At 40.0% G+C, this 25,629-nt stretch overlaps 1 protein-coding gene across 3 annotated transcripts in view; it reads left to right on the forward strand.

The window, feature by feature from the left end:
* The window catches only part of PPP2R5A (protein phosphatase 2 regulatory subunit B'alpha), a 35,544-nt gene that overhangs the window by 7,085 nt on the left and 2,830 nt on the right, over positions 1-25,629 (forward strand). For all 3 annotated transcript variants that reach the window (XM_015857311.2, XM_015857312.3, XM_015857313.3), the window contains exons 2-11: positions 8,467-8,663; positions 13,063-13,164; positions 17,139-17,231; positions 19,062-19,192; positions 19,367-19,426; positions 20,547-20,655; positions 22,514-22,567; positions 24,668-24,718; positions 25,119-25,238; positions 25,322-25,449. In XM_015857311.2, coding sequence (XP_015712797.1) covers positions 8,467-8,663; positions 13,063-13,164; positions 17,139-17,231; positions 19,062-19,192; positions 19,367-19,426; positions 20,547-20,655; positions 22,514-22,567; positions 24,668-24,718; positions 25,119-25,238; positions 25,322-25,449 — 1,045 coding nt within the window. The remainder of the gene's footprint in view (positions 1-8,466; positions 8,664-13,062; positions 13,165-17,138; positions 17,232-19,061; positions 19,193-19,366; positions 19,427-20,546; positions 20,656-22,513; positions 22,568-24,667; positions 24,719-25,118; positions 25,239-25,321; positions 25,450-25,629) is intronic.

The following is a 25,629-nucleotide window of genomic DNA, read 5'->3' on the forward strand; positions in this document are numbered from 1 at the left end:
TACAGAGGCAATCAAAGAAAGAAGAGGGTTTTCCTTGTTGTTCCTATTGCATTACTCCCCTATACATCCTCTTCATGTGCTTAAAACAGTATAAGTGCTAAATTAACTGTAAAATGAGATTGTGTAGTTCTGTGCAGTAATGCTTAACAGTTACCTTCTTGCTTTGCAAAGAACAGTTTTGTATTGCACTCAGTGCTAATTTTACCATGTGATCATGATAAGAACATTTCTTCAGGTTTTGGAAAATTGACTGCTACAGTTGGCATAACCTGGCTGAGTAACTTCAGCATTTTATTCGAAAATTAATTTGTTGGGTCAGGCAGACAAATGGCTGGGGAAGAAGTTGAGAAAACAGACTTTAAAGTACATTCGAGTTAATAAAAGGGGGCCTTATTCAAATAGTAATCACACTTTCTATCCTTTCAGCCTTAGAAGGTGCAAATGAATTTGTTTGGAGCTTCTGGTCAAGCAAAGCTTTGGTTTTTGTGAATTTGAGGATGTTATTAATGCTGTACTGTATGGTGGTTATTGAGCTGAAATTTGTGCTTAGTTGGTGTGGCTCACCATCTTGTCACCTGCTTTCCAGATGGCTTTGTACTGTGGTTCATGGAGGACATATGGAGTAGTACAGCTGTTCAAAGAGGGGGGAGCAGCGAGCAGAGCATTCCCATTACTTTAATTCTAAGCTGGGGAGGTGTAGAACATTCCTGGTCTTCATAACCCTAAGGGCTGTTTTGCATCTTCAAAATGACATATGAAAATCCTACATTGTGTCAAACACATAGATTTAAATAAATAACTTTTCATTAAAAGCAACTGTGTTTGGGAGAAAGCATAATTATAGAATTCTGTTGTGGAGTTGACAACAGCTCTCATACTTTGGTGCAGTATGTATTAAAGGAACCAGCAGAACCACAGTGATTGTTCCCTTCTCATCTTTTGGATGTGGCTGTCTTAGGGACTTGGTTTGTATTTGATTTCCTTTTCCATAGGGCACGAGTGCCCAGCCTTCTTGCTTGCCAGGGTCATGTTCAGGAAAAAGGAATTGTCTTAGGCCTTATAATAATGCCTCTTATTTATTTACATTGCAACTACAGCAGATACGACACAGTAACTGTTTGATAATGCAGATTCTCAGCTACAAAAAAAAAAATCCCTCTATTTCAGCATAGTCACCACCATTAGCAATGCTTTTTTGCCAGTGATGAACAGGAGCCTGCATACCATGCTTGCAACACTTTGCAGCAGCAGAGCTGACCCACTGTTGGCTCTGCTGAAATGCACCACCCAGCACCTCATGGTGCTCACATCCACTGTTTGCTCTCCATCAATGTTCAGAAACGATCAATAACTGTCAGTGAGTGCTGGGTTTTTTTCTGCATGGAGAAATTCGGTGACACGTTTTTGGTTGATACACGCTCTCACGTCAGATGCTGTTGTGTCAGAGTGCCCCTCTGCTGCTGTCTGTCACACAGCAACAGCGTGTAATGGAATATTGGTGGGAAGGTTCAACTTCTACAGCTGTACCAGCAACATCTGCCTCTGGCACTGTGGGCCAACATAATAGAATAGGAGGCATTACTTTCATGGTGTATATAAATTAACACAGTTAATCACTGTCTTCAATAAAGAAGCAGGCTTCCTATTCTAAATTATTTTAAGATGAATATTACATAATAATCACAAACCTTTCCACCTTTAGTGAGCCAGTGAAACCATTATTTGTGTTTGCATGCAGTAGAGAATGCTAAACTGCTGGAACCTCTGGGTAGGTTCAAGAAAGGCCCATCCTGGCACGTGATCAGTCATCACCACTGCTTTTTAAACTGAACACAGTAAATGTAGTAGCAGTTTATGCCAACAACAAGTGAACGCACTGGGGAACATGCAGGTTGTCTTACTGATGCAAGAAAGCTTGCTTCAAAGTCAAGAAGAGTTGCATAACTGGTCTGTGAAAATGCATACTTCAGCTGCACAAAGTGAAACATCTTTGCCTTCTATAATAAATGCATAGTATCGCTCCAAATGAAGCTTGTGTGCAGTTAACCACATGCAAATTCCTCAGCTTCTTGGTAATTTCTGTTATAAGCAACATCGGTTCAACTGTGTGATGTCGTCAGCTGTATATTTGTGTGTGTATGTATATCAGTGTGTATACACATGTATGGTATTTAGGTTTTGTTGGGTTTTGGTTTTGTGGAGTTATTTGTTGCATGCAACTGACTTTCAGTTAGGGTCTGAATGAGTGATGCTCTCGAGGAAAAGTTTGTAAGGTTCATATTGTATGTTTTGTCAAAGATGAGTTTAGTGTGATAGGATGGTCCATGTTCCCATTCCAGTGGTTGATATGGTGTTTGGTTTGGTAGATTTTCTTCTTTATTTTTTAACATATATACATATATATACACACACACACACACACACACACATATATATATATGTATGTAGGGGTGTGCGTGTATATATCTATATATACATCTCTCTCTCTATCTATATAAAAACTGTACCAACTGGTATTAAGGAGTTGGTATGGTTTTAATCCCTCCTTTTGAGAATGTTATGGAAGAAATGAGATGAATTGTGGCAGGTCTGGTCACTAGAGTCTTGCTATCTTTAACCATGTGAGCAATTTATTACCTTCTGCATTTGTTTGCATGTTGTCTTCCATAATTAAGTGGCAGAAAATAGGGCTATTAAATACGAAAGCACTTCAGCTGGGTACTTTCTTATTGTCTGAAGTGTCTCATTTGAGTCAAATTCTCATTAAAGTCAAGGGATTTATTGTAAGAGGCCTTAGCCATATGAGATTATAAGAGTGCTTGGAAGACGGTAGAAACAATTTAGATCGGAGACACTTTTAGTTTACTATCACTCCAAGGAGTCATGGCAGAGAAAATTTGTGACAGATGTTGTTGGATCAACGTAGGCTTTTCAGATTTTCTGGACTGATTTGTTAAGGTCAACTGCTGGCCACATGGAGTGACAGATGAGTCTTGCTGCAAAGCGGTGCTGCTGTTGGACAGAAGATAACTTTCGAGTAGCGCTTTTAGTTAACAACTTTAACATTTCTTATAGCCTAGAATTCCTAGCTAACTTATAAAGCCAGAATAAAGTATGTGAGTAAAAGTCAGCATAGGCTGTTATCTCTATATAGTGTGAGGTTTTTTTGAATTACTTTTTGCCATAGGATGTATCAAGGAGTTAATCTTAAATTCTCAATATTCTTGTAAGCAAAACTTGTGTATCATAATATTTGAGAATGGCGTTCTGCTTTGTTGTCTTCTGAACCACCTCCTCAGGAAGAGAGCTTGTTAACTCTTAAGGTATATAATGTTGTTTTTTTATCTGACTCTCTTATCTGACTTGCAAATCTGAGCTGTGTTTAGTGAAAACACCCAGGGCAGCTCCTTCCAGGATTCCAGCAAGGCCTGTAGACTACTGTAGGGCTGTGGGTAATTGGAAAAGGCTGCCAAACTGTGCATTTAAAAAACAAAACAAAAAGCCACAAAAAACAGAAACAAAAAACCCAATTCTGTTAGGAAATGGCACTTATTCCTTCGGTGGCAATATATTTCTGTATGGGGGGGAAAAAATACTGATGACAAGATTCCTTGGATACCCAACATGGTGCATAATTCTGGTCTGAGTAGCCCTAGCTGGGCTACTGAGCTACCAAGGGCTGAAACTGTGGGAATGTCTCTTACAGTTATAAGGTTATAGTATAAGAATATTTTAGAGCACCAATATAGCAAAGTGTGCTGTGACATTTCGTGCAGGGGCTGCATCTTTCTTTAAAATGATGTTTAAAGTTTGCTGTCTGGGAGAGAGGAGGAGGGGAAATAATGTGTAGTTAAGATGTTTCAGTTCCGTCCTACCTGTAAGGTTGGAGGATATGGTTACAAGTGAGACAGTGAAGTAACAGCTTGATGCAGCTGAGAGAGGAGTTTTTGCTCCCATTTCTACCCTTGTGCAGGACCTGGTGATCATCAGACCCCTCCAGAAGCCATTTAACTTCACTAATATGGCCATGTTATTGAGTTAAAGCAACGCACAGAAGGGTCTGACAAATTCCAGAGCCAGTGTTGAGGGATAGATGTGACTGGAAGCAAAGGAGGGAAAGGATGAGTACATGACAAGGCAGTAAGGAGGAGAGAGAGACCTCTCCTTGTCATTGTCAGCTAGCTGTTTTGCCGCCTGTCAAGCTGCAGGCATAGGCTTCTGAGGACTGGGAAGCATATTCTGTCCTCTCTTGTAACATCAGTTGCACCAAAACTCTGTTAACGATGTCTTCCCATGACTCTAACATAAACACTGGTGCTGCAGCCTTTCAGGTGCTTCAGATTGCAATAATAGTGCACGCAAGAACTTCACAGGACAAAAATAAATGTTACAGTGATGTTAGGCAGAACTCCCTGTGCTTGAGTTAGATGGGTTAGACCAGACTTTACCAGAACAGCCTCTTTCTACTCTGGAAAGAGCAGACTGTACAGCAACGTTGATATTCTAATGAGGTGAGGAAATAAAATAAAAACAAGCACCATGTTCCATAGTACATGTGCTTCTCTTGCTGTATTATCATTAAGGCTTCATTCTTTGTTTGCAAATCCCTCCACTATTCAGTACAGCTGCACATAGTGAGTTAATTCTGCACTGCTGGGGAAGGTAAGTTTTTGAATTTCCAATTTGTGTAGTTGGGAGGGCAGCGTTTGTGGGTTTAGATCCTGCTTCTGCTGCAGCGAGGGTTGTGTTAAGTTCTGCGGCTTCGCACAGGAGGTCTTGGGTAAACAATTACATTTAGAAAGGAGAAGTATCCTTCTTTTCCTTCCAAGAGAAGTGCCTGTAAACATATGAAATAAACATACTGTGAGAAGATGTCACTGTAGCTCCTGGCTACTGATACATTCGTGTTGTCTCCAGTTAAGTGCTGCTGAGGTAGGTCAGCGATTGTCAAGTCCCTATCTATATTTTTGTTGTATCCTCCTTAAATATAAATGAATATATTTAACTTTTCAGTACTTTGCTCAGACTTAGATTGCTAACCTCACAAGTATTAACACACTTAGTTTATTGATATCATGGCTACTGTCTGTAATCAAATTGCCTAAAATTTCATTACTGCCTTCCCAAGTACCTGAGATCTACTAACAGCCTTTCAACGGATATAGGAATAGATTTAAAGAATTTCCTGACTTGTGCTTCTACCATGCAGCCTCTAGAAAACAAAGCCGAGGCAATTGGATTTTGATCACCTGGATCAGATGTTGTGTAGGCCATTTTCTGGTTTTTATTATTAATGTATGTGTCATGACACACTTCCAAGCAGGATTAAATGTCTTTGCTCTGTTTTTGTGCTTTAGACTTCCCTGTGTTTTGTTTTCTTCCTTCTCTCCTCCCTGCCCTTCTTTTAAGTGACTTTTCCAACAACATACAGCAATTTCGGAACGTGCTGGTAATAGAATTCAGGGTTTGTTGTATTTTGTCACTTCAAAGTACAGCCTGCCAACAAGGCTGTTTTCTTGAAGCATCCACTGCCTGCTTTGAACCTGCATTGTAGTGTATGGCCCTCATGCTATTTAGGGTAAGCAGCTGTCTTTGACTTCAGATGGATGGTATAAATCTACACAGAATTTAAAATGAAACTAGTTTAAAAATCACCCTGCCGGTTGTTAAACTACTAAAGCTACAAGCTCTGGTGGTGTTGAAGTTAGGTGGCGCAGGTTTTCATTCACAGAACTGGAATACACTATTGCAACATGACTTTACTGTGGTAGTGCCTAGATTCTCTTGTGCTGATAGTCAAACAGAGTTCAGGACAAGGCGTTAGGAGGTCAGAAGGCTATCTGACAAAGGAGCTTTCCCACATCCCAGGGGCTTACCAGGGCACCTCTCCTAACATTCCTGGCATAGGTGTGCTGTGTGTCAAGCAGGTCCTGCACTGGTGGAGGCAGGTAGTGCTGATCCAGCAGAGCTGCCTGTCATCTTACTTTATTGATTATGGTGGTTGCACATCGTTTTTATCTCTTGCAGAAGTCACTTTTATATGATTTCCCCGTGTCATTGTGGAAAATAGATGTGTAGAAGGAAATACCTCCTTCAGTTTGGTTCTGAGTGGCACAAGGAACAAAACTGATTAATGAATCGGTTTTTCATCTGGAGAAATGTCTAGCTAAGCTAGATTGGATTGCTAATGGAATGGACTGGTGTGTGGTCAGAGAGATACAATCCCTGTTTCTCTAATATCTAAATTAAAGTGCCTAATATGGAGATTTCTTTGCTATTCGAAGGAAATTAATAAGTGATTTTATTATTTTTCCTGAATTCCTGTTAGTTGATTTCAGCGTTAGGACTTGAATTTGCTTTTACCACTATTGCAAGTATTCAGGTGACATCTACTGGTTTTTGAATAAGGCTTCATTTTATTGACCATCAACCAAATGCAACACGTGCTGCCTCTTCCTGCTGGGCTTTTGTAATGTGGAATACAGCTGGGTTTGTAGTGAGGCAGAGTTAGAGGAGATGTGAGTCCTGAGGCTGGCTGTGTGCTTGGGGTTACTATCAGAAATAAACGCGTCCTGTGTCGGTTCCTTTAGCTCAGCTTTTTGGATTTTCTCCTCGGCATGTCACTGTTATTGCTTTGTTGCTATGATACAGCACTTACTCATGCAATCTGCTGCAGAATATTAGAAGATTTGAGCTGAAATGTTATGTAACTTACAAATGTTTTTACAGCTGATGCTCATTATTTTGCACAGAGGAACGATTCACATCTTTTCTTTCGTGTGAACTGTTGATATCTGTGAGCAACAAGCATCTTTTGCAAGTTTTTCTCCGGAAGAAATGGTCCAAGTATCAGAATGACTGTACAATAATATGGATTGTTCTTTACGAGTGAATAATAACTGTCAGCTTTCTTACAAGATCCCTGAAGCTGTTGTGCTCAGGTAATAGGACTCTCACTGTCAGATGGCAAAGGGGAAGACAGTACAGTGCTCTGATGGTGGAACGCAGCAAGCACTTGGGATTTTGCATTTAGTCTATTTTAGCGATAACTTCTTTTTTTGCAAGGAAATGAAAGGATTCTATCAGATGTGAATGTTAAAACCATTGCTGACTGTTGGAAATGGAAGGTGATTGCTGAGAAACTTGAGGAACTGACATCAGCAAAACGTGTTTGAGTCACTAAACTTACAAATTTTAAAGCTTGCTAATTTAGAATAATCCTAGAATGGTAAAGAGAAGCATGAGATCCTTCTGTGTTTTGCCAACCTTTAAAATGAGGCTTAAGATTTTCAGTGGTGTTACAGGGCTGTTGTCTTTTCCTTGTCTTCTTCATTCTGATGAAGCAGCAGTGCTAAAACAAATACTACAGGGGATGAATGAAACTAAGGGATTAGGTTGTCTGCATGTAGGCAGGTCTTGGACGTTTTATGGGGGAAAAGCATTCCTTACTCCCAGATGAAATAGGGAATACATTTTTTTTTTCCACCAGAACAAGTGGAATCCCAATGACTGATAGATGAGGTGGTGCTGTGTTGCTGGAGTGGCTGAGAAGAAGCCTGACAGTTCAAGGAACTCAAAAAAAAAAGAAAGCCAGACAAAGGGCACCTGGGTTCTCAGCATTGTCCTGGGCACTGTGACATTCATCTGATCTCTCAATTAAAGCCATGGCTGCCTTCAAACATTGTCAGGGTTTGTTATATTTTATATAGTACACATTACTCAGTAATCTAGCTGATGTACAGCTAGCGTGAAATACTAATGGAGGAGTTTTGCTTATTGGCTATTAGAGAACCCACACTATAAAATGAAAATGCCAAGTTGTAGGCAAACACATTGCTCTAATAGGCCAAAAGAAGCTGTAGAACCTTACATGACTAAGACTGTAATAAATAACTTAGACCGAAATGTCAAAATTTGGGGTTAATCCTTTTGAGATATTGGAGTTGATTCTCAAGGGAAACATTCATCACATGGTATCAAAAGTATGTGAAGTATGTTGCGTCGGGGTTACAAAAAAAAAAGACAAAGTTCCTTCAAAGCTGATTTTACAGCGTTTAAGCAGGTTATATAATAAAGGATTAGGGAACAGAATGAGATAAATCGGATGAATGAGAGGTTAGTATGATGCACTGCTTGTGTATGTGACTTTTGGTGAGGGAGAGCTGGTACTTACTGAAGCCTGTGCATTTCAAATAAAGTTAATTCACTTGTTTTCTATGTATACATTTACTGCCTTGCATTCATTTGGGATTCCATGAAATACAAGTTTGGAATGATGAGCCACTGTAACATACTTAAACAGATACTTTGAGTGTCTTTCTCTTTTCACAGTATTGCTTCGCTTATTAATTCACTGGTTGTACAACATACTGACAGGTTATGCAAATCTGACAGATTATGCAAATTTTAGTGAACTGAATTTCCTTTTGTGGACCTCAGTGTTTGTTGTTTTTTGGTTTTCTACAGATGCCACCTCCAATGAACAGCAAGATCTTTTTTGTCAGAAGTTGCAGCAGTGTTGCGTCGTCTTTGACTTCATGGACTCTGTTTCAGACCTGAGAGGCAAAGAAATTAAGAGAGCGACACTGAATGAACTAGTTGAATATGTTTCAACGAATCGTGGGGTGATTGTTGAATCAGCTTATGCTGACATAGTGAAAATGGTAAGTAGAGTCTGGAACTGAATGAAGTGTCCTCAATGAACCGGTTTGCAGTTGTGATGGCATCTAACTCAGAGTTGCTGTCGGTTTTTTCTGCTTATAAAACACAGTATCATTTATTAATGGTATCTTGGTTTACAGGATTATTTAGAAAGGCTCGTAAAAAGTAACAAAATTAAAAAGCAACACAACTTGAATGTTTTATTTATTAGCTTAAGTACGATGCTTCTAGGGTAATTAAAATGAAGGAATTGGTATATTGCAGGTGTTTGCATTTTGTGTATGCTTTGAAGTCATTCTCATTCAGAAAATGGAAATATTTCAGTGCTACCTGTCCTTGTTTACTTAAGAATCTCAGTGGAATGGTAGCATGAAGTCTTCTGGTAAGGATTCTTGTGGGTGCTAATGTTGACAGAAGGGTTTATCAGTGTGAGAAACTGTCTGTATATAGTAAATACACACTGTGGCTGTTTGTTAGTACTGTTTGGGCCTTAGAGAGCTGCGCTGGATAAGCTTAAGTGCTTCTTTTGAGTTGTAAACTACAGAATGACTTGTACTGTGGCATTTCAGCAAATGGTTTGTTGAATAAGCAACAAAATATGTGCCCATTATCTGCTGACATTGCTAGATTTTTAATACACGTTTTAAAATGCTACTGAGGTCATTTTACTATGTGTATGTATACTATGAGTGCAGGGAACACAACTGAAGGACTTGAAAAATGTTTCAGAATATTGCCAGAATGGATTTGTCTAAAGATCTGAACTTAAAAAAGGACGTGTTGAATCCCCCTTGTGCTTAGGCTCACAGTTGTGTAAACTTTGGTTAAGCTTACATGTGCACGTTGCTGACCTCAGAAGTAACTGTGGAGTAGGTAAGCAGAACAGTTTCAAGCACACCGCCTGCAGCTTTTATCATTTTCTATATGCTGAAGCATTGAAGCATGTTGGTTTTTTCCCTCAATGCTTTTTTCTTTCTGTGAGCAGCAGGACGGTCTTTACTATAAGTAAGCACAGGAACTGTACCATTATAATGAAGGGCTAAGACTGTTGAAACAGATTATTGAAACTCTGCTGATTGTTTTGGCTGTTTCACAGGATACTTGTTAAGCTTTACAAAAGATCTAGGACGCTTTTTTGTGTGTGTGTAGTATTGTTTTTAAAGAGGTGCTGTGTTTCCATACTAAATGGTTTTTATCCAAGACTGTAGGGGACAGAGAATGTCCACCTATTTCTTGGCTTTTCTTTTTTTTTCTTCTTTTCCCACTGCTGGTGGCACCAAGCCTGAACCCTTTTCTGCCTGTGTCCTCTTCAGCCTCTTGTTAGAAGAAAGAGTACACTAACTAGCCTATCATACTTGCTGAAGGGTGAAGAGATTTCCTTTTATACTGGAGTTGTTTCCCTTTCTTGGAGATACTGTGTTAGGCTGTTCTTTTGAGGTTATTGTTGCTGTGCAAATGACTGGGCTCTGTGGATGCTTATTCTTCCTTCCAAGAAATTTCCATCTCCTTTTCTCTCTTAAAATGACAGAAAATGAAGAAGGCCTTAAATGCTCAATGAGAGCTTTTTCAGAGCTTGAGACAAAAGACCTCTCCAAGCCTGAACAGTATTTCTAGTCTCCCTGGCAACTGGCAGCAGAAAAGGTCTTTGCTATGAATTAGGACTAAGTACCAGCTTTCTGAAAGAGCCCTGGATGGGTCTATCCCAATCTACAAATAACGTGTGTGTCAAGTTTGAGGCCTTTCTTTGTAGCTTCTATGAGATTTGGAAAAAAAAAAAAAAATCTTTATTTTTGTCAAGCATTTGTTTTCAGTGTTAATGCATTAAAAGAAAAAGAATTGGAGGTTTTTGCATAGTTTGAAGGTGTATGGGAAACTGTTAATCACAGCCTGAATCTCTGATTCTCTGAACCATCTGAGGTGAGCGATGAGTCAGCTGCAGGAGCAGAGGTGAAGGTAATTTCATTGGAATTACCTGTGTTTTGGTGAGGCAAAGTCAGCAATACCTTACAGGTATCCAGAGCTGAGATCTGTGCAGGTGAGGAGGTCTCCTAGCATTCCTTGTTTCGGCGTGAACTCTGGTACTGTGACAGCTGCTTAGCCAGCACCCCACACTTGTGCCTTGTGAAAGTGACCCTACTCTGCTCTGAGGTGCAGAGCACTGGTTGAAATGATAGCGGTATCTTTTCAGGCTGCCAAGGATGGAGCAAGGTCTGAATGATGTATATCTGTTTAGCCAGATGTGCAGGGCATATGCTGTCAGTTATTTTTTGGTGTCCCTGGCAGCCTGACTTTTATGTAAATTCTGTTTCTGAAGTCTTTGGTTTAAGATGTGAGGAAGAATTTTGCATGCAGGTAGTTTAGAAGGGGTAGCACAGCTCCCTGCTAGGTTGTCTAAAACTAGCAGCTTCTCAGTTTGGACATTCTTGGTAGTACTCTGAAGATAACAGCAAATTAGAGTTTAGCATAATGAATCTTTCTATGAGTTTTAAATCAGTGGGAACTTGGAAAGCTCTAAAACATAGTGAGTTTGGGAGCACAGCAGAAACATCCCTCCAGCCCCCATTTCTGCTTCATTCTCGTTTGTCTACCAACCTCCCTTCATTCTACACCAGCACATAGAAATCTAATGTAAATGGATTATGGATTATCCTAGCAGCAGTGTATTCCGAATTTCAAAAGGTATCACATATCACTATCTGCATGCTGTGAAATGAGAACTGAATCTGGTGTCTCTCCAGATGATCGCTTCTTTGGGAAGCAGTGGGAAGTAGGAGATTCTTTTCTATTTCAGAGCTGATAATAATAATAAAAAAATGCTTTATCTTAATGCTTCAACTGGTACATTTTCAGAGGCCACTTTACAGTAGTTTCTGAGGTTGCTGGGGTTCTGTAAAAGCTGATGGAGCTAGAAAAGCCTGTAGAACTCTGTTATGGTTTGTGTGTTTAAAATCACTGTTTTGGGATAATACCCTCCCCTTACTTAGGAATGAGAAGGGCTGTTTTAAATAATAGAAGTTGCTATTTTTCTGCAACATAGACATGTTTGGTAATTGTTACTCTGTGTCTCAAAATTGTTGTATTCTGTATGGAAACTGAAGCTCTGTGCTAAAAGGTTAACCGATTCCGTCTGGCAAGATGCATCTAGAAATAACAGGGTGCATTTTCAAGAGACGTTACCATGAGTCTTGCAGGCAGATGTAGGTGAGCCTTGGTAGGGGATTGATTTGAATGTTTTTCGTGGTTACCTTCTTGCATATCTGATAGGAGTAGTCATTGTCAAGTAACAGAACCAAGACTTGGTTTTTGGGTTTGATGAAAATCCGCATTCTCTCAGGCTCCCATTTTCTCCCACCCCAGCCAATTTTACTCGTGTCCCTTATGTTTTACAAGACCACACAACAAACTGCAGTGTTTCTTTCCTGCTGTGCGGAGAGCTGTGAGGAGATGGCGTTCCGATGCCCATCCATACAGAACATCACTGACCTTCTAGTCTAGAGCTGCAGTGTCTGCAGCTTTAATGTGTGCCAGCAGGAGACAGTAACAGGGAATGGAATGAAGGGCATAGGAAGAATTGAGAAGTCAGTGTATGCAATAGCTTTGTATTTTGTTTAATGAAGCAGCTGATTCTTCTGTGCAGAGCCAGCTGGGTGACTTCTGGATCTTTTTGTGTCCTTTTGCAAGATCCTTCAAACACTTTGGAGACTCCATGGAAGCTGTGCAGTAGCATTTGCTGCAAACTGTCAAATGCTCTTTCTTTTGTGTTTAGTAGGGTTGGGTGGATAGCAGCTATTTGAAACAGATTTGATTGAAAAGGCTAATGAGTTTGAAATTTAATTGGAAAAACTGGGCTAAATGTGTTCCTGAGAGAACTGCGGAAAATGCAGAAATGAAATTAACTTTGTGTTCTCTATTGTTCATGTTGAAATGATTTAAAATCCAGTGTGTTGCGTTTGGCAGATGACATGACATTTATTTTTCTTTTGACATCTGAAAGATGGGTCTTCTATCCAGACCTGCGTACAGTTAAAAAACCTCCTTTTAAATCAGTTCCCTTGAAATTGATTTGACATGACTAGGTCATACTTAAAGCAACGTGGTAGCCATCTTTGTTAGTTTTTCAAAGTTACTTTGCTAGATCAAAAGGTTACAATTGTTAGCTACGCTTGACTTCCCAAAACCTTGAATTTTCTTGAAGTTATTGAAGGTAAAAAACTGTAAGTAATTCTTATGTTTTTTCTTATGAGTGAAGAACATCTTGAGTGTAAAGAAAGGTTGGTAATTTTTTTTTTTCTTTAGCTGGTGTTACTTTGTGTAATTTTAAGACAAAGGCAGTACCTTACTCTGTGTGGTCTGTGGAAGCGAAGAATTGATTCCACTAATATGTATTTTTTTCTATTTCAGATTAGTTCTAATATTTTCAGAACACTTCCACCTAGTGATAACCCAGATTTTGATCCAGAAGAAGATGAGCCAACTCTTGAAGCCTCATGGCCCCACATACAGGTATGGGATTCCTTGATTGTCAAGCCTCCTTTTAAGGCACAAACTGTGAATAGATAACTGAATAATTTTGTACCTTTGGTACCAAAAGTCAGAAGTGGTTTTATAAAAACATAACTGAGGTTTTTATACTTGGAAAAGGGAAAAATGTGTTTTTCTTACTTGCAGGAATATGGCAAAACACAAGCATTCCATATTGTTTAAACACTCTTCCTTGTTTTGAGTGATATGTAGTGTTAAAGTGTGGTGTGTGTATCTATATGTCTTAAAGATATATGGATATGTATGGATGTTCTGGGTAATTATGTTCTTTATTTAGGAGGTTTGTTTTCTGTACCTGATGAATTTTTGTATGGTTTCAATAAAATATTAAGTGAATGTAAACAATTCAGTTTGTCGTCACAATAACAAAAACAGAGCAGTAGCTTTTATTTGTCTTTTGAGCAAGAAATAGATATCTCCTCATTCTTCACTCCCTCTGTTCAAGAACTTTACAATATAGGCATTGTTTACTAACAGAAGGTTAGTTATTCTATTGTTGTTCTCCTCTATCAATCTTGTGATTTTTATGGCATCTCTGTATCAATGATAGATTTACTGGTGATATTTTTTCTCAATTATCTGTTAAAAGCTGAACAATCCTAAATCACATGTCATCATCCATGTTCAGATATCGGGTACTCAGATGTGTAGCAACTTCTAATAGAGAGTAGATCAATAGTTGCTAAGTATCCATATGCTGTCTGCTACCCTCTGTCCTTAAAATACTGCATGAAGATATTTTATGTCCTTACATGGGGCATGTGTATCCCCTGTAGGGGGGATGTTGCGCAAAGGCTATGCAAATATCTCCTGAAGTCTGGAGAGGCGTCATTTGACTTCCAAATGCTCCTGTCTCCCAGGAATAAAATTTGTAAATGTTTGCTCAGTTCATTTTAGGACATGAGTGAACTATAGTTCTTACAGGGAAAAAGTCTTGTTGTTTCTGTGACCATTTCACTTTGTGCTTTAGGTTCATCTATGAGAAAGTGGAAGAGCTCTGTGGTGTTTGTTATCATTTGAAATTTTATTTTTGGGCTTTTTCCTCTGTCCTTTTCTAAATGAGTTTTGGCCAGGCTATCTGATTGCTGATTGTGGATTTCCTGCTCCTGCAGTTGATCATTCTGGTCCTCGGAATAGATTTGCTCAGTGCGGCACAATGGAAGTAGCTTGTGTTTTTCTCTCTATTAGTTCTCCTTCAGTTCTCCATCCTGGAACAGTAGAATTGTTGTCTGTCACATAGCCAGTTTTCTGGCTCTACTGTTCTCTGTCTTCTTGAATTTGTTATTTCACTGTAACATAACATTACAGATAATAACGTAGTTAGTTACTAGCAGCAAGTGTAGTCACTACAAAAGAGCATAGACCTTGAGTAAAAACTAGAGTCACTTGAAAGACGAAGCTTTAAAGTTACATTCAAGGTGTCTGTAGCAACCAGCCTAGACTGAACAAGGTGGCATTAGAACCACCCTGTGTTTCTGGGCTTAGGGAGCTGTAGGTAGATGGTGGAATTGTTAGCTCAAAGCAATAGTGTTCTAGTGGTCTCTACAACAATGAACAGCGAATCACTGAAATAGAACAGGTTATTTGTCATAATTCTTTTACCCAAACAGACCGACTGGGAGAACTGAAACTACTAAATCCAGCAATTCTCCCCATGATTTAGTATTCCAAATGGTAACATTTCAGTTGTGCTCAGGAAGGTTAAACATACCGGTCTCTTTATTTGGTTGGTTTGTTTGTTTTTTTCCAAGGTTGAAGTAGCCAGTATCTGTTGTGTCTAGAACCCATCCTTGTTCCCCTTACTGGTACTTAGGATTATGCTTCTGTTTTCAAGCACTACTGTAGGGGAAAAGGAAGAGGCTGAGTTATCCAGAAATGGCCATTACAGCTTGTGACACTATGGATAGTTTCCTAAATTTCCCAAGGAATCTCAAGATTTTTTGCTTCCTTTTACTATCTGTACATTTTTAAGTGTGGTTTGAGTAACTGTATGTGGCTTTTTGAGCATTAAATGTTTTGTTTTTTTCTGAAAGTTCTCTCTTTAAGTACGGTAGCAACAGTGGTGCTTCCGGAGTTGCCTGGATTATTCAGAGCATTCACATGGTTACTGATGGATCTTCTCTGTACTCGAAATGAGAGATGCCATGTCATCAGATATTGAGAATCTGGCATTAATATTGATTTATTCCATGGCTCTGCTAGGGCATTATGCTTTAGCCTTGTTCTTCTGCTGGGTGTTTATCCCAGTTCCCATATCTATTTATGGAAAGGAGCCATAATTGTCCTCCCTCCCTGCCTTCCTTTAGGGTAAACAAAACAGACCTATTTAGTCTTGGCTCATAACAATTGGTACTCTGGCCCATGGCCATTCTTGTGGCTCCTCTGTATCCTTTCAGGTCTGAATGTTTTCTCTAGCATGTATGGTACTTCACATCTCTCTGTGTTTTGTCATTATCTTATTGGAAAATCCCAGCATTTCATTTGTCATTGCTGTGGCTTTGCTGTGTAGCTGCGAAACTTTGTCATTCTAATAATCAGAACTAGTATCCGATCCTTCTCTCACCTTCAAAGCTTGCTGTTCCTTAGTAGAGCTTTTTCTTATCTCTTTGACTGACTTTGTAGTCTTTTAGTTTCATCCTGTATCTACCTTGTCCTTTTCTTACTGATAACCTGATGTTTGTTCTTTTTTATTTTATTTTTTTTAAATCAAGCAATAGCTTCCAATATTGTGGCTCCATTCCAGCAGCTTTCAGTTAACTATTCTTGTTGTGTTCGTTGATAGAAAGATGAACTGTACAAATTCAATACACAATGAAATTTAATTCCAGCATGAATTCCCATGGTACCCTGTTAACCTCCTTCCGGTCATGTGTCCCATTTCAGTACAAACCACTGACACATTTATCGAATTTCTAGCTTGAAAGAGATGGATTAGCTGTGGTTTAGTACCTCTTCTAAGTGAAAATTGTTGAAATACGTGCCTCTATCTGTTACCTCTGCAGTCCAGGCAGTATGTTTGTATTTATTTAAAGTGTGCTTTAGTATTATTGCTTACAATTTAACTATTCCTGAGTTGAGAAATAGGCATTGAAAACATGAGGCCCTGAATGCAGCTAATCTGAAGATATCTTTCCTTATGAGATGCCTGAACTATGTTTTATAAGTTGGAAGGTTGCATGTGTTCTCTCCCCCCTGCCACTGTTATGGATACACAAGTTTGTCTTGGACTTGTGTTGAATCCAATAGTGTGGGACTTGTGCTCTGCCATTTTTGTGCCTTGCTCTGCTGCTTCAGGCCTTTGCTGCCTCCATCTCCTCTCTGTCTGTGGTCTGTATGGGATCATAGTGAACTGGGGACTTGAAGTCAATAGAAAGAATATACTGCAGAATATACAGGATATTGAAGGTAAATCTGCAGGAGGTCTTACTGTTTGAATGGAGTGCCTGGAGTATAGAATACAGAATATGTAATGCCGTGCTAAGCACTACAGTTTGTATGTATTTCTTCAGCTTTATCAGTGTGACCATTTTAGTTGCTTAAATCTGAAACCAGTCTTCAGGAGCACCGAGCAAACTTTTCCGAATCTGATTTTAGGGAGTTAGATGCTGTTAGAACACTTAATTTTACCCTCTGTTTAGAAGTGTTTGGTAACTTATTTCTACATAATACACTCTTAATGCAGTAGGAAATGTGAATTTGTGTAATACTTCTACTTTGCTGTGGAGTGGTATTTTTGGTTATTGATTTATTAAGCTTAGAATCTTCTGGGAATTAAAATGCATTTGGTGCTTACAGTAAATTGCACTAGAGGCCATGACGGTTTTCATGCGTAGATGTTAAGTACGTGAACAGCCCCAGTGACTCGAGTAGGGGATAAGATCCATACCACGGTGCACTTACTGACTTGTTCAAAATTCTCACTTTGCTCTTTGCAGTTGGTGTATGAATTTTTCCTAAGATTTTTGGAAAGCCCGGATTTTCAGCCCAGCATTGCAAAGAGATTCATTGACCAGAAATTTGTACAGCAGGTAAGTAGCCAGGTTTCCTACCTCAGAGTTAAAGATTGCCTCTCAGGCATAACTGCTGGTTGTTCAGATGAGGCGATACTAAAAAGCTTTCACTCTGACAGAGGGTTCAATTCCAGTTGTTTCAACAGTGATTTCTGCCAAACAATGTCTGCTGCGCAGACAATAATTAGTAATTAGCAACTGCAGAAACGCTTTGTTTTCAGGTATTAGCATCTTTGCTTTGCAATGCAAGATTTTTATTTTTTGTTAATGTAAGCTGTGTTTTAATGATTAGTAACTTACCTCCAGTCAAATCAGCAGCGTGCCAATGGCACTGGTGTAGTGCTTTCATGTTTGTTTTCTTCATGGAGATTTACGATGGGAAATCTTACAGCAAAATTGTTTTTCCGATGAATAAGTAGCTGAATGTACGTGAAATGTGTTCCAACATGTGCTGAGTTATTACTGGATGGTGTCATTCTCATCTTGTGGTGTATTATATGCAGAAGGAAAATTAAATGAGAAAGCTCATGAGAAAATAGTGTAAAGTTGATTCACCGCACGAAGTAACTATGAAGAAAAATGAAGTAGGATGTCACACCTCACATTGGGCTGGGTGATACTCTAACATTTCTTGTCCAAGGTTACCTCACTGGGGATTTTTACTGTGCCCAAATGCTCATTTTTTAAAGCTTGAGTGTGAAGAGGCTGTCACAGTACAGCAGTGAGAAGTGAAAACGTAGATGAATGCTTCCACTTGCTGCCTTCAGTGACTGCTTAAATGCTTGCTTCTTTGGGTTTGCTGTTCTTGTTTGTAGGTGTTCCCTTCTTCTCTGTTTTGTTCAACTTTCATACAAAATTCTAACCTGAATCTGCTGCTGAGCATTGGTATGTGCGTGTCCAAGTCACCGACTGGCGTACAGTTCTTCAGAGCTGTGTTGCAGTATTTTAGCTCCTGATGTTTCATGTAAAGATGGTGCAAAATACACCAAGCTGTCTGTGGGGAGAAAGTGCAGTGGTGACCCTGAGAAATTCCTTCTGAATATGGAAATGAAATGAGCACAATTCTTAAACAGCACTTCCCAGTCCCTGCTGTGCTTGGTGTAGGTGTTGGAGAGATTGCAGATCTGGACTAAGCAGGAGGCTGTAGTGATTGCTGGAGCTAAGTTCCTGTGGGGAGGAAAATGTATTTAACAAAACCAAACAGGTTGGGGGAAATGCTGCCATTAGAGCCAGACAGAAATGAAGAAACTTGTACTTGGTGATTTCCCTCCCCTCCCCAGCTCGTTCTTAGTGCATTTGCATTCTGTTAAACATCTGTCTCCCTCTCTGTCCCCCAAGGAAATGTGCATGATTCTTATCATAGACTTGTCTCGCAAAACGATTCTGCAGAGAATTATGCTTGTGTTTAACCTTGAAGGCATGAGTAGCATATCGAAATGGGTAGAACAAGATTTCAATTAAGAAATCATAAATGTATGACACAAATTTGCTTCATTCTAATTTCTTGAAGGCTGAGTACAAACCACTTACCCCAAATTTGATAATATCCTTCTTAAAATTTCATCATTATTTTGACAGGGTAGTGGTTGGAATGGCTTTGTTGATGCCTGCTCTATGCAGACTTTTCAATATGAAAGAAGTGAAACTGCTGGGTGCACTTAAAAACTCAGCTTTATTCAAAATCTGATTTTGAAAATAACATTGGATATCTAAATAAAATATTAAGTCAGACCAGTTCTGTTTTTTCTAATGCAGACTTTGTAAGTTAAAGATGAAGCTGAGCTCGATTAGGAGCATGACAAAATGTAAGTCTTCCTAATGTAATACATTTCAATTTAATTTTTGAAGTTATTGGAGCTCTTTGACAGTGAAGACCCACGAGAACGTGATTTCCTGAAGACGGTTCTTCATCGAATTTATGGCAAATTCCTTGGCTTAAGAGCATTCATCAGGAAACAGATCAATAACATTTTCCTCAGGTATGCTCTGTCTGTATGTCTGTGCAGGTCGAGTAATATTCTACTTTTCCCTTTGTAGTCTGTGACTGCACTGAAAGAGCTGGGTTGGATCTGTGATTGCCTTTCAAATATCTAAAATTTGTTAGAGATTATTTACTTGGAATCTGCTTCCATTTTTGTCTTTCTTTGTGATAGGTTTATATATGAAACAGAGCACTTCAATGGTGTTGCTGAACTTCTTGAGATATTAGGAAGGTAAGTTTGAACTGACAGAAAAGATACAAAATGTTACTGTGGGCAATGCTTGCTTTGGTTTCCTTGCTTTGGGAATGGGAAGACTGTTACAGTAATGAGTGATGAAGTGCAGCCACTGATGTAATTGAATCCTGTCTGGGTTACCATGTGAACATCTAATTAGGATATCGAGTCTAAATCCTTCTTTTTCAGTGTGTGTTTTAGAGATGGCAAGCAAAATATTTCTCAGGAGACCTCCCTTGTTGAGGAATATATCCAGCAGAGTTTTCTTTGCTTTGGAAAATGAATGTTAACTTCAGCTCTCAAGTTGAACACAATGCTTTACTTCAGCAGGCTGACTTTGTTCAGAGTGTGTTCATGAAAGCCTTGAAAGTATCTCAGTTACTATTTTTGTCACTAATTCAGTTATTTAATTCTTACTTTGGAAGCTGTTTGTGGTGTCTTTTTAGTAATTTTCCAAAGCTGACACAGGTGTGTTTTATGGTAGAAAACTATAACCACAAGTGGCTTAACAGATTGTGAAAGGGATCGGTCATCATGGAAACCAAGCAAACGGGATTCCATTTGCTCAGGTTTATCTAAAATCTGGGGAACAAAACCTAAGGCCTTCCCGAAGGGCTGTCGTTCTGTGGCTGACTCTCACAACAAGGTTATTGAATCAACGACCACTTGGAAGCTTTACTTCTAGGGGGAAAACTTAAAACGTATTTTCAAACTGCGCTGTTGTAATAATTAAATTATATGCCATCTATTTTGTTCCTCTGCAAGTTGTGTTTAAGTGATTCGGCATGAAAGGGATCAGCTTCCTGATGTGTATGAGCTTTATCCTTAGGCAGCAACCTACTTTAGATAATTTTACCTGAAGGAGGTGATGGTGAAAGTCCTCTCCTGAGTGTCAGTGGGCTGCCACTCTGCTTCTCTCAGCTGGCTGCCACGATACCAAACCTTTAGAGGCTGTGCATATGTGAAGTTATTTTATGGCTTCATAATTACCGGGGTTAGAAATAGAATCAGAAATGGCATTTCTGAATGTACAGGAATTCTTTACTTCTTGCTAAGAAAATCTTGTTTTTGTTTTGAGTTCTTCATAAAAGTAAATTCTGCTTATTCACGTTTTCAGTATTATCAATGGTTTTGCACTGCCACTGAAAGCGGAACACAAACAGTTCCTTATGAAAGTTCTGATTCCCATGCATACTGCAAAGGGATTAGCTTTGTTTCACGCACAGGTAAGCTTTCACCTGTTTTTAAGAGTAGTGCTTTTCTTTGTATTTGCATTTAAACTAATGAAAGTTTGAAGCAGCGTGCATTACAGTGTCAACATCTGGAGCTATTTGTAAATGTATTTGCTTTTTAACATCATGCAGATCTTGTTTATAAACATTAATTTTGAGATAATGCTTAGCGTGTATTAAAAGTGAAGGAACATAACAGTGATTTGAACTCACATCAGCTGAAGTGGGAAGCTTTTTGTTTGGCGGTCTGTCACACTGAGCTTCATTTAATCCCAGGCCTTTGTTCTGTGCTCTTATCACTTTTTAAATGTAGCCTACATGCTGTGTATCAAGGAACCCTGAGCATGGCCAGCTGCTGATTTCAGAAGTGCTTTATTTTATTTTTATTTTTATTTTATTTTTATTTTATTTTTATTTTATTGATTGCGAGGGGGGGAAGGGTGTTGGGTAGAAACAGCAGAAATGCACAATGGCTCAGCTAGAAATTATGTAGATCCGTGACATGCTGTCAGAATACAGCAGTTATTCATTTGACTTCCATTCTCATGCTTAGTGCGGCCTTTCATCTTGTTGGAGGAATAATGTATATTCTTGCCAGACAAACGGCACTTAAACATTGAATACATTTGATGTAAACTTACAAGTAATTCAGTTTGGCTAATTAAAAAATAGCTTTGTTAACTTAGTCCGCCTGCTAATACAGCTCCTTTATAGACAAAATGAGGAAATGAGTTTCTAATTAAAGCAAAATCATTATGACTGTATAGAGTACAAACAGGATTGAGAGCTCAGTTAAGACTGTATATGAGAATTGGGAGTTAATTAGATCACTTGTCTCTGAGGTTTATTACTGTGTGATAGGCTGCCATGTGAAATGAAGGAGCTGGTCACGTGCCAAAGGTACCTGTCTCCTTGATAGATCATCACTGCAAGCTGTCCATTTTCTGTGATGTTGAATCTCGTCCATTGGTACCTACAAGGATGCTCTAAATTCAGCTGTACTGGATACTGGAAAGCAGCATTTGGTTTGTTGAGCAGGCTGCTTGCCTATCCCACAAAGCAGTAGTGCTTTGTACTAAAGCAGCACTTGGCAATGAAGGAGCAGAACCATCACTGTGTTTCTGCCTTCATGTTATGCTCAAACCAGCACAGTCTGGCAGGTGTAACCTCACTGCTGTGTTTCTACAGCACAAGGAGCCTGCCCTTAAAAGATGAAGTCTTAAAGCTGGCTTCAGTTTGAGCCTTTGGTGTCTTTGAACAGTGGATAAGTGGCACGGCAATGCCTTAATGGGAATTTGTGGAGTCTGTGTGTGCCGTACTGTTTTTTGAATCCACATACATGTCCTTATCCTTATGAGCAGCAGCAGGAAGTTAGGCTTATTGTAATGGCCTGTTTTAGGATAACAGATTCAGAAAGGAAAGAAAAGAAGGTAACTCTTGATTTCAGGTTTGGCAGCAGGCATGTAATGCACAGAAATAATTCTGTGTCTGGGTCACATTGTGAGATGAAGCACACCGTGATTTCTCAAAATCAATCTGGATAGAATTCAGAAGTGTAACCATCATTGTGTGGCTTCTGTACATGGCAGAACTATGGTCGTTTGTCACTTAACTGCGTGCCAAGCAACTAACCAGTGTGTCACTAAGTGAGTATAGAATGTGCAGTATCACTCCTCAGGCCCTTGGGCAGCAGTCACTGGGCAGGGGGGGGGAGGGGGAAGAACACAGCGTTGGGGTTTTATCCTTTCTTATTTGTTCATGCTCTGAATGCTGTCATGATAAGCTGTGCTGTTTAGTTATGCTGCAGTGTCAACCAGTGTCTGTTTAAATAACTGTGTGACTTACCTTCTAGCTCGCCTATTGTGTTGTACAGTTCCTGGAGAAAGACACAACTCTAACAGAGCCTGTAAGTGTTTTTCAGTCGCATGTTTTTCTGGTTTTAATTTCAACTTCATATTTCAGTGCAGGTCACTGGAGCTGCAGAGCAGCGCTATCTGATATCTTCATTATGATCCATAGGTGTTTTTTAGGGGAGAAGAAAAGTGTAGGAAAAAGTCCCAGGTTTGAAAGTGTGGTTTCTGTTCACTTAGACTTCTTTTATAAAGCAAGTAGTAAGTGAAGGTGTAAGAAACTGGAAGTGCTTGAAATGTAGATGTTAAAACTTGATAGGGCCACTGATGAAATAGCACATGGATTTTTGTTGGGCTGTAGGTGAAGCAGTATTTTAAGTCCATCCGAAGGCTACATGAGTGCCTCCCTGTCATTTTTCCGGCACAAATTGTCCTCTGCACTGACCCTGAGAGACGTGTGTTCCAAGCTCATGTAGCTATGGCTTATAGTCTGCCTTAGGATGGTCTTGATGTGTGCAGAGCTGACAGGAGCTCATTACCTAACCCTGCTGAGTGCCACAGCCTGTACATGGATGGGATTTCATGTCATGAGAATCAGGCTGAATGTGCAGCCCTTGTGCGGAAGTTGTGTAGCAGGTGCCTGCTGGTGTAAGTCAGCTTTATGGGAACCTCGTAGCGCTGGGAGGAGTGTTGAGCATGTGTATTTTGTGCTGGGAGAACAGTACGAATTCAGATCGACGTTTGTGCAGTACTGGGAAAAAAGGCTTTGAACTTCAATGTGCACATATCAGCTTTTCAGTGTAAGAGCTGGAAACTGATACTCCCTCTAAAGTGCGAGGAATAGGTACGTTGTAGAGGCACGTACTTTATAGCAGTAACATATCGTTACTTTGTCAAGCTGAGAACGTGGGTCCATGTAGGGAATGAAGTATATTCAGCACCCATTGCCCACTGCTGGAAACCGGACTGTTGCAGCTGACCCAGCTCTGTGCCTTCAATACCACTACATTCGTGCTCCAGGTTACAGAGATGTTCGGTTCTAGTAGCTTTTCTTTGGAAGATGAACCCATCTGAAATGATTTTGGCTTCCTGGTGTTGTCTGGAGGAAGGGAAGGTGCTGGCAGACCGTATGTGTACCAACTTGTTCTTCAGAAATATAAAATATGAAGTCCTCATGTGCAGAGTTCCATCTGAAGCGACAGCCAGACTTGTAGTTTGCATATCCCAGGATATAATCTGGTGAGACCTGACATCATTAACTCCCTGTCAGCACGTCACCTGTGGCAGTACACACAGCTGGGAGCCAAACAGCCAGCTGGGAAGGCAAAACACCATGGGAAAATGGCATTGTGGAAGGCATTCACGTAGTAGGTGAAGCTGTGCAGTTGGGGACGATCTGTTAAGTGCTGCTGTCCCAAAAAAGCTGAGGTCTTTCTTCAGTGCTTGAAGGTGGTTTCTGGGTCTGAAACACACAGTTTGGGTTTTCTTCAGCCAGTGCTGGTGCTTCAGGTGGGGTGCTGGGTCAGGTGTCTGTTCTGGGGAACAGCTGCTGCTCCTTTTGCTAGAGGTGATTTCCCTCTTCTCTTGCCCCTCTGAGGGGCCGTGCTTTCCAATTACATTTCCCAAAGGGTTTTTGCAGTCTTACATGAGGTAGTTTCCAGTGTAGATACTGAAATAAATTTCTTTGTAAGTTCCCATCATTTCCAGCCTTTGACACTTCAAATCATAGAAGAAAAAGGGGTACGGTGGAAGCCAGGGCTCCTGTTTGCTGTTAGTGCAGTCTGTGCGCTGTGAGGTCTGTGCACTGCTCTCTGTTGTCCTGCAAAGCCCACAGGGTGCAGTGCTCTGCAGAGTGTGTCAGGAGGGAACAAGTAAGAGAACAGGCAGTCTGCGTACAGGGAGATGAGCTTCATTTTGGGGTGCTTGGATGATATCGACACGCTATCAGTGAGTGTACGTGGTGCAGTGGGAGTAGGTAACAAAAGCAAAAGGTAAACATTGAAATGAGACAAAGTATTTTCATGGAATTGCTTTTAGCCTTATTCAGTTTCTATTGACCATCTGGAGGGAAAAACAGACTTGTTCTTTTTCTCCTCCGTCTTATCAGATCTGTAACAGAAACGTGCTCTGGTTTAACTTGCTCGTTTCTCATACAGGTAATCCGAGGACTGCTCAAATTTTGGCCCAAGACTTGCAGTCAGAAAGAGGTTGGTTTTGTCTTCTCTCTCTTCTGTTTCTTGAGCTGTGCTGCACACTGCAGTGAGGCCGGGCTGTGCTCCACATCTCTGCTGCGCTTCTCAAGAGATCTTGCAACAGACTTGCAGCTCTTGAAACTTTATAGAGCGCTCCTCTTTGTCATGCTACTCAGTGGAGTTAAAACTGTGCTAGATGTGCATTCCGATTAAGATACCATATAGAGCAATGGATTTTTGAGCATCCAGCTCACTGGCACCATGGGCTGCCTTCTTTCAGCCTGCAGAAAAGCCTGTGGATCCCCAGGTGCTGCCCTGTGCGTGTCCTTGTGTTTAAGCCATGTTTTGTTTCTGTTCACACTGTCAATACAAACCATCCTCATACTTGTTGATGTCTTTTCTTTCATACAAACAGGTGATGTTTTTAGGTGAAATTGAAGAAATCTTAGATGTAATAGAGCCGACACAATTCAAAAAAATAGAGGAGCCTTTATTTAAGCAAATATCCAAGTGTGTGTCAAGTTCACATTTTCAGGTAAAATAATAATAATAATAAATCACAAAATCAACTGCATTAATTTGTTTCCTGGTTGCTGACCCCTGAGCTTTGCATTTCAGGTTGCAGAAAGAGCTTTGTACTTCTGGAATAACGAATATATCCTTAGTCTGATTGAGGAGAACATCGATAAAATTCTACCAATTATGTTTGGTAGTTTGTACAAGATCTCCAAAGAACACTGGAACCCGTAAGTAACTCTCACTGTCTGCAGTACTGGGAGTGCACAGCACTGAGCCCACTGCTCTGAGCTGAGCCCATACCCTTGTAGACACGTCTGCATGTCTGCCTTGGGACTGGATGACACCTGCTAAAATGGATGTCATTGTCAGCAATGTCATGTGTCACTGTTCTCATTATGATGGAGGGC

This window comes from Coturnix japonica, chromosome 3, assembly GCF_054131305.1.
Source record: "Coturnix japonica strain WE chromosome 3, WE-NBRP24, whole genome shotgun sequence".
NCBI classification, from domain to species: domain Eukaryota; kingdom Metazoa; phylum Chordata; class Aves; order Galliformes; family Phasianidae; genus Coturnix; species Coturnix japonica.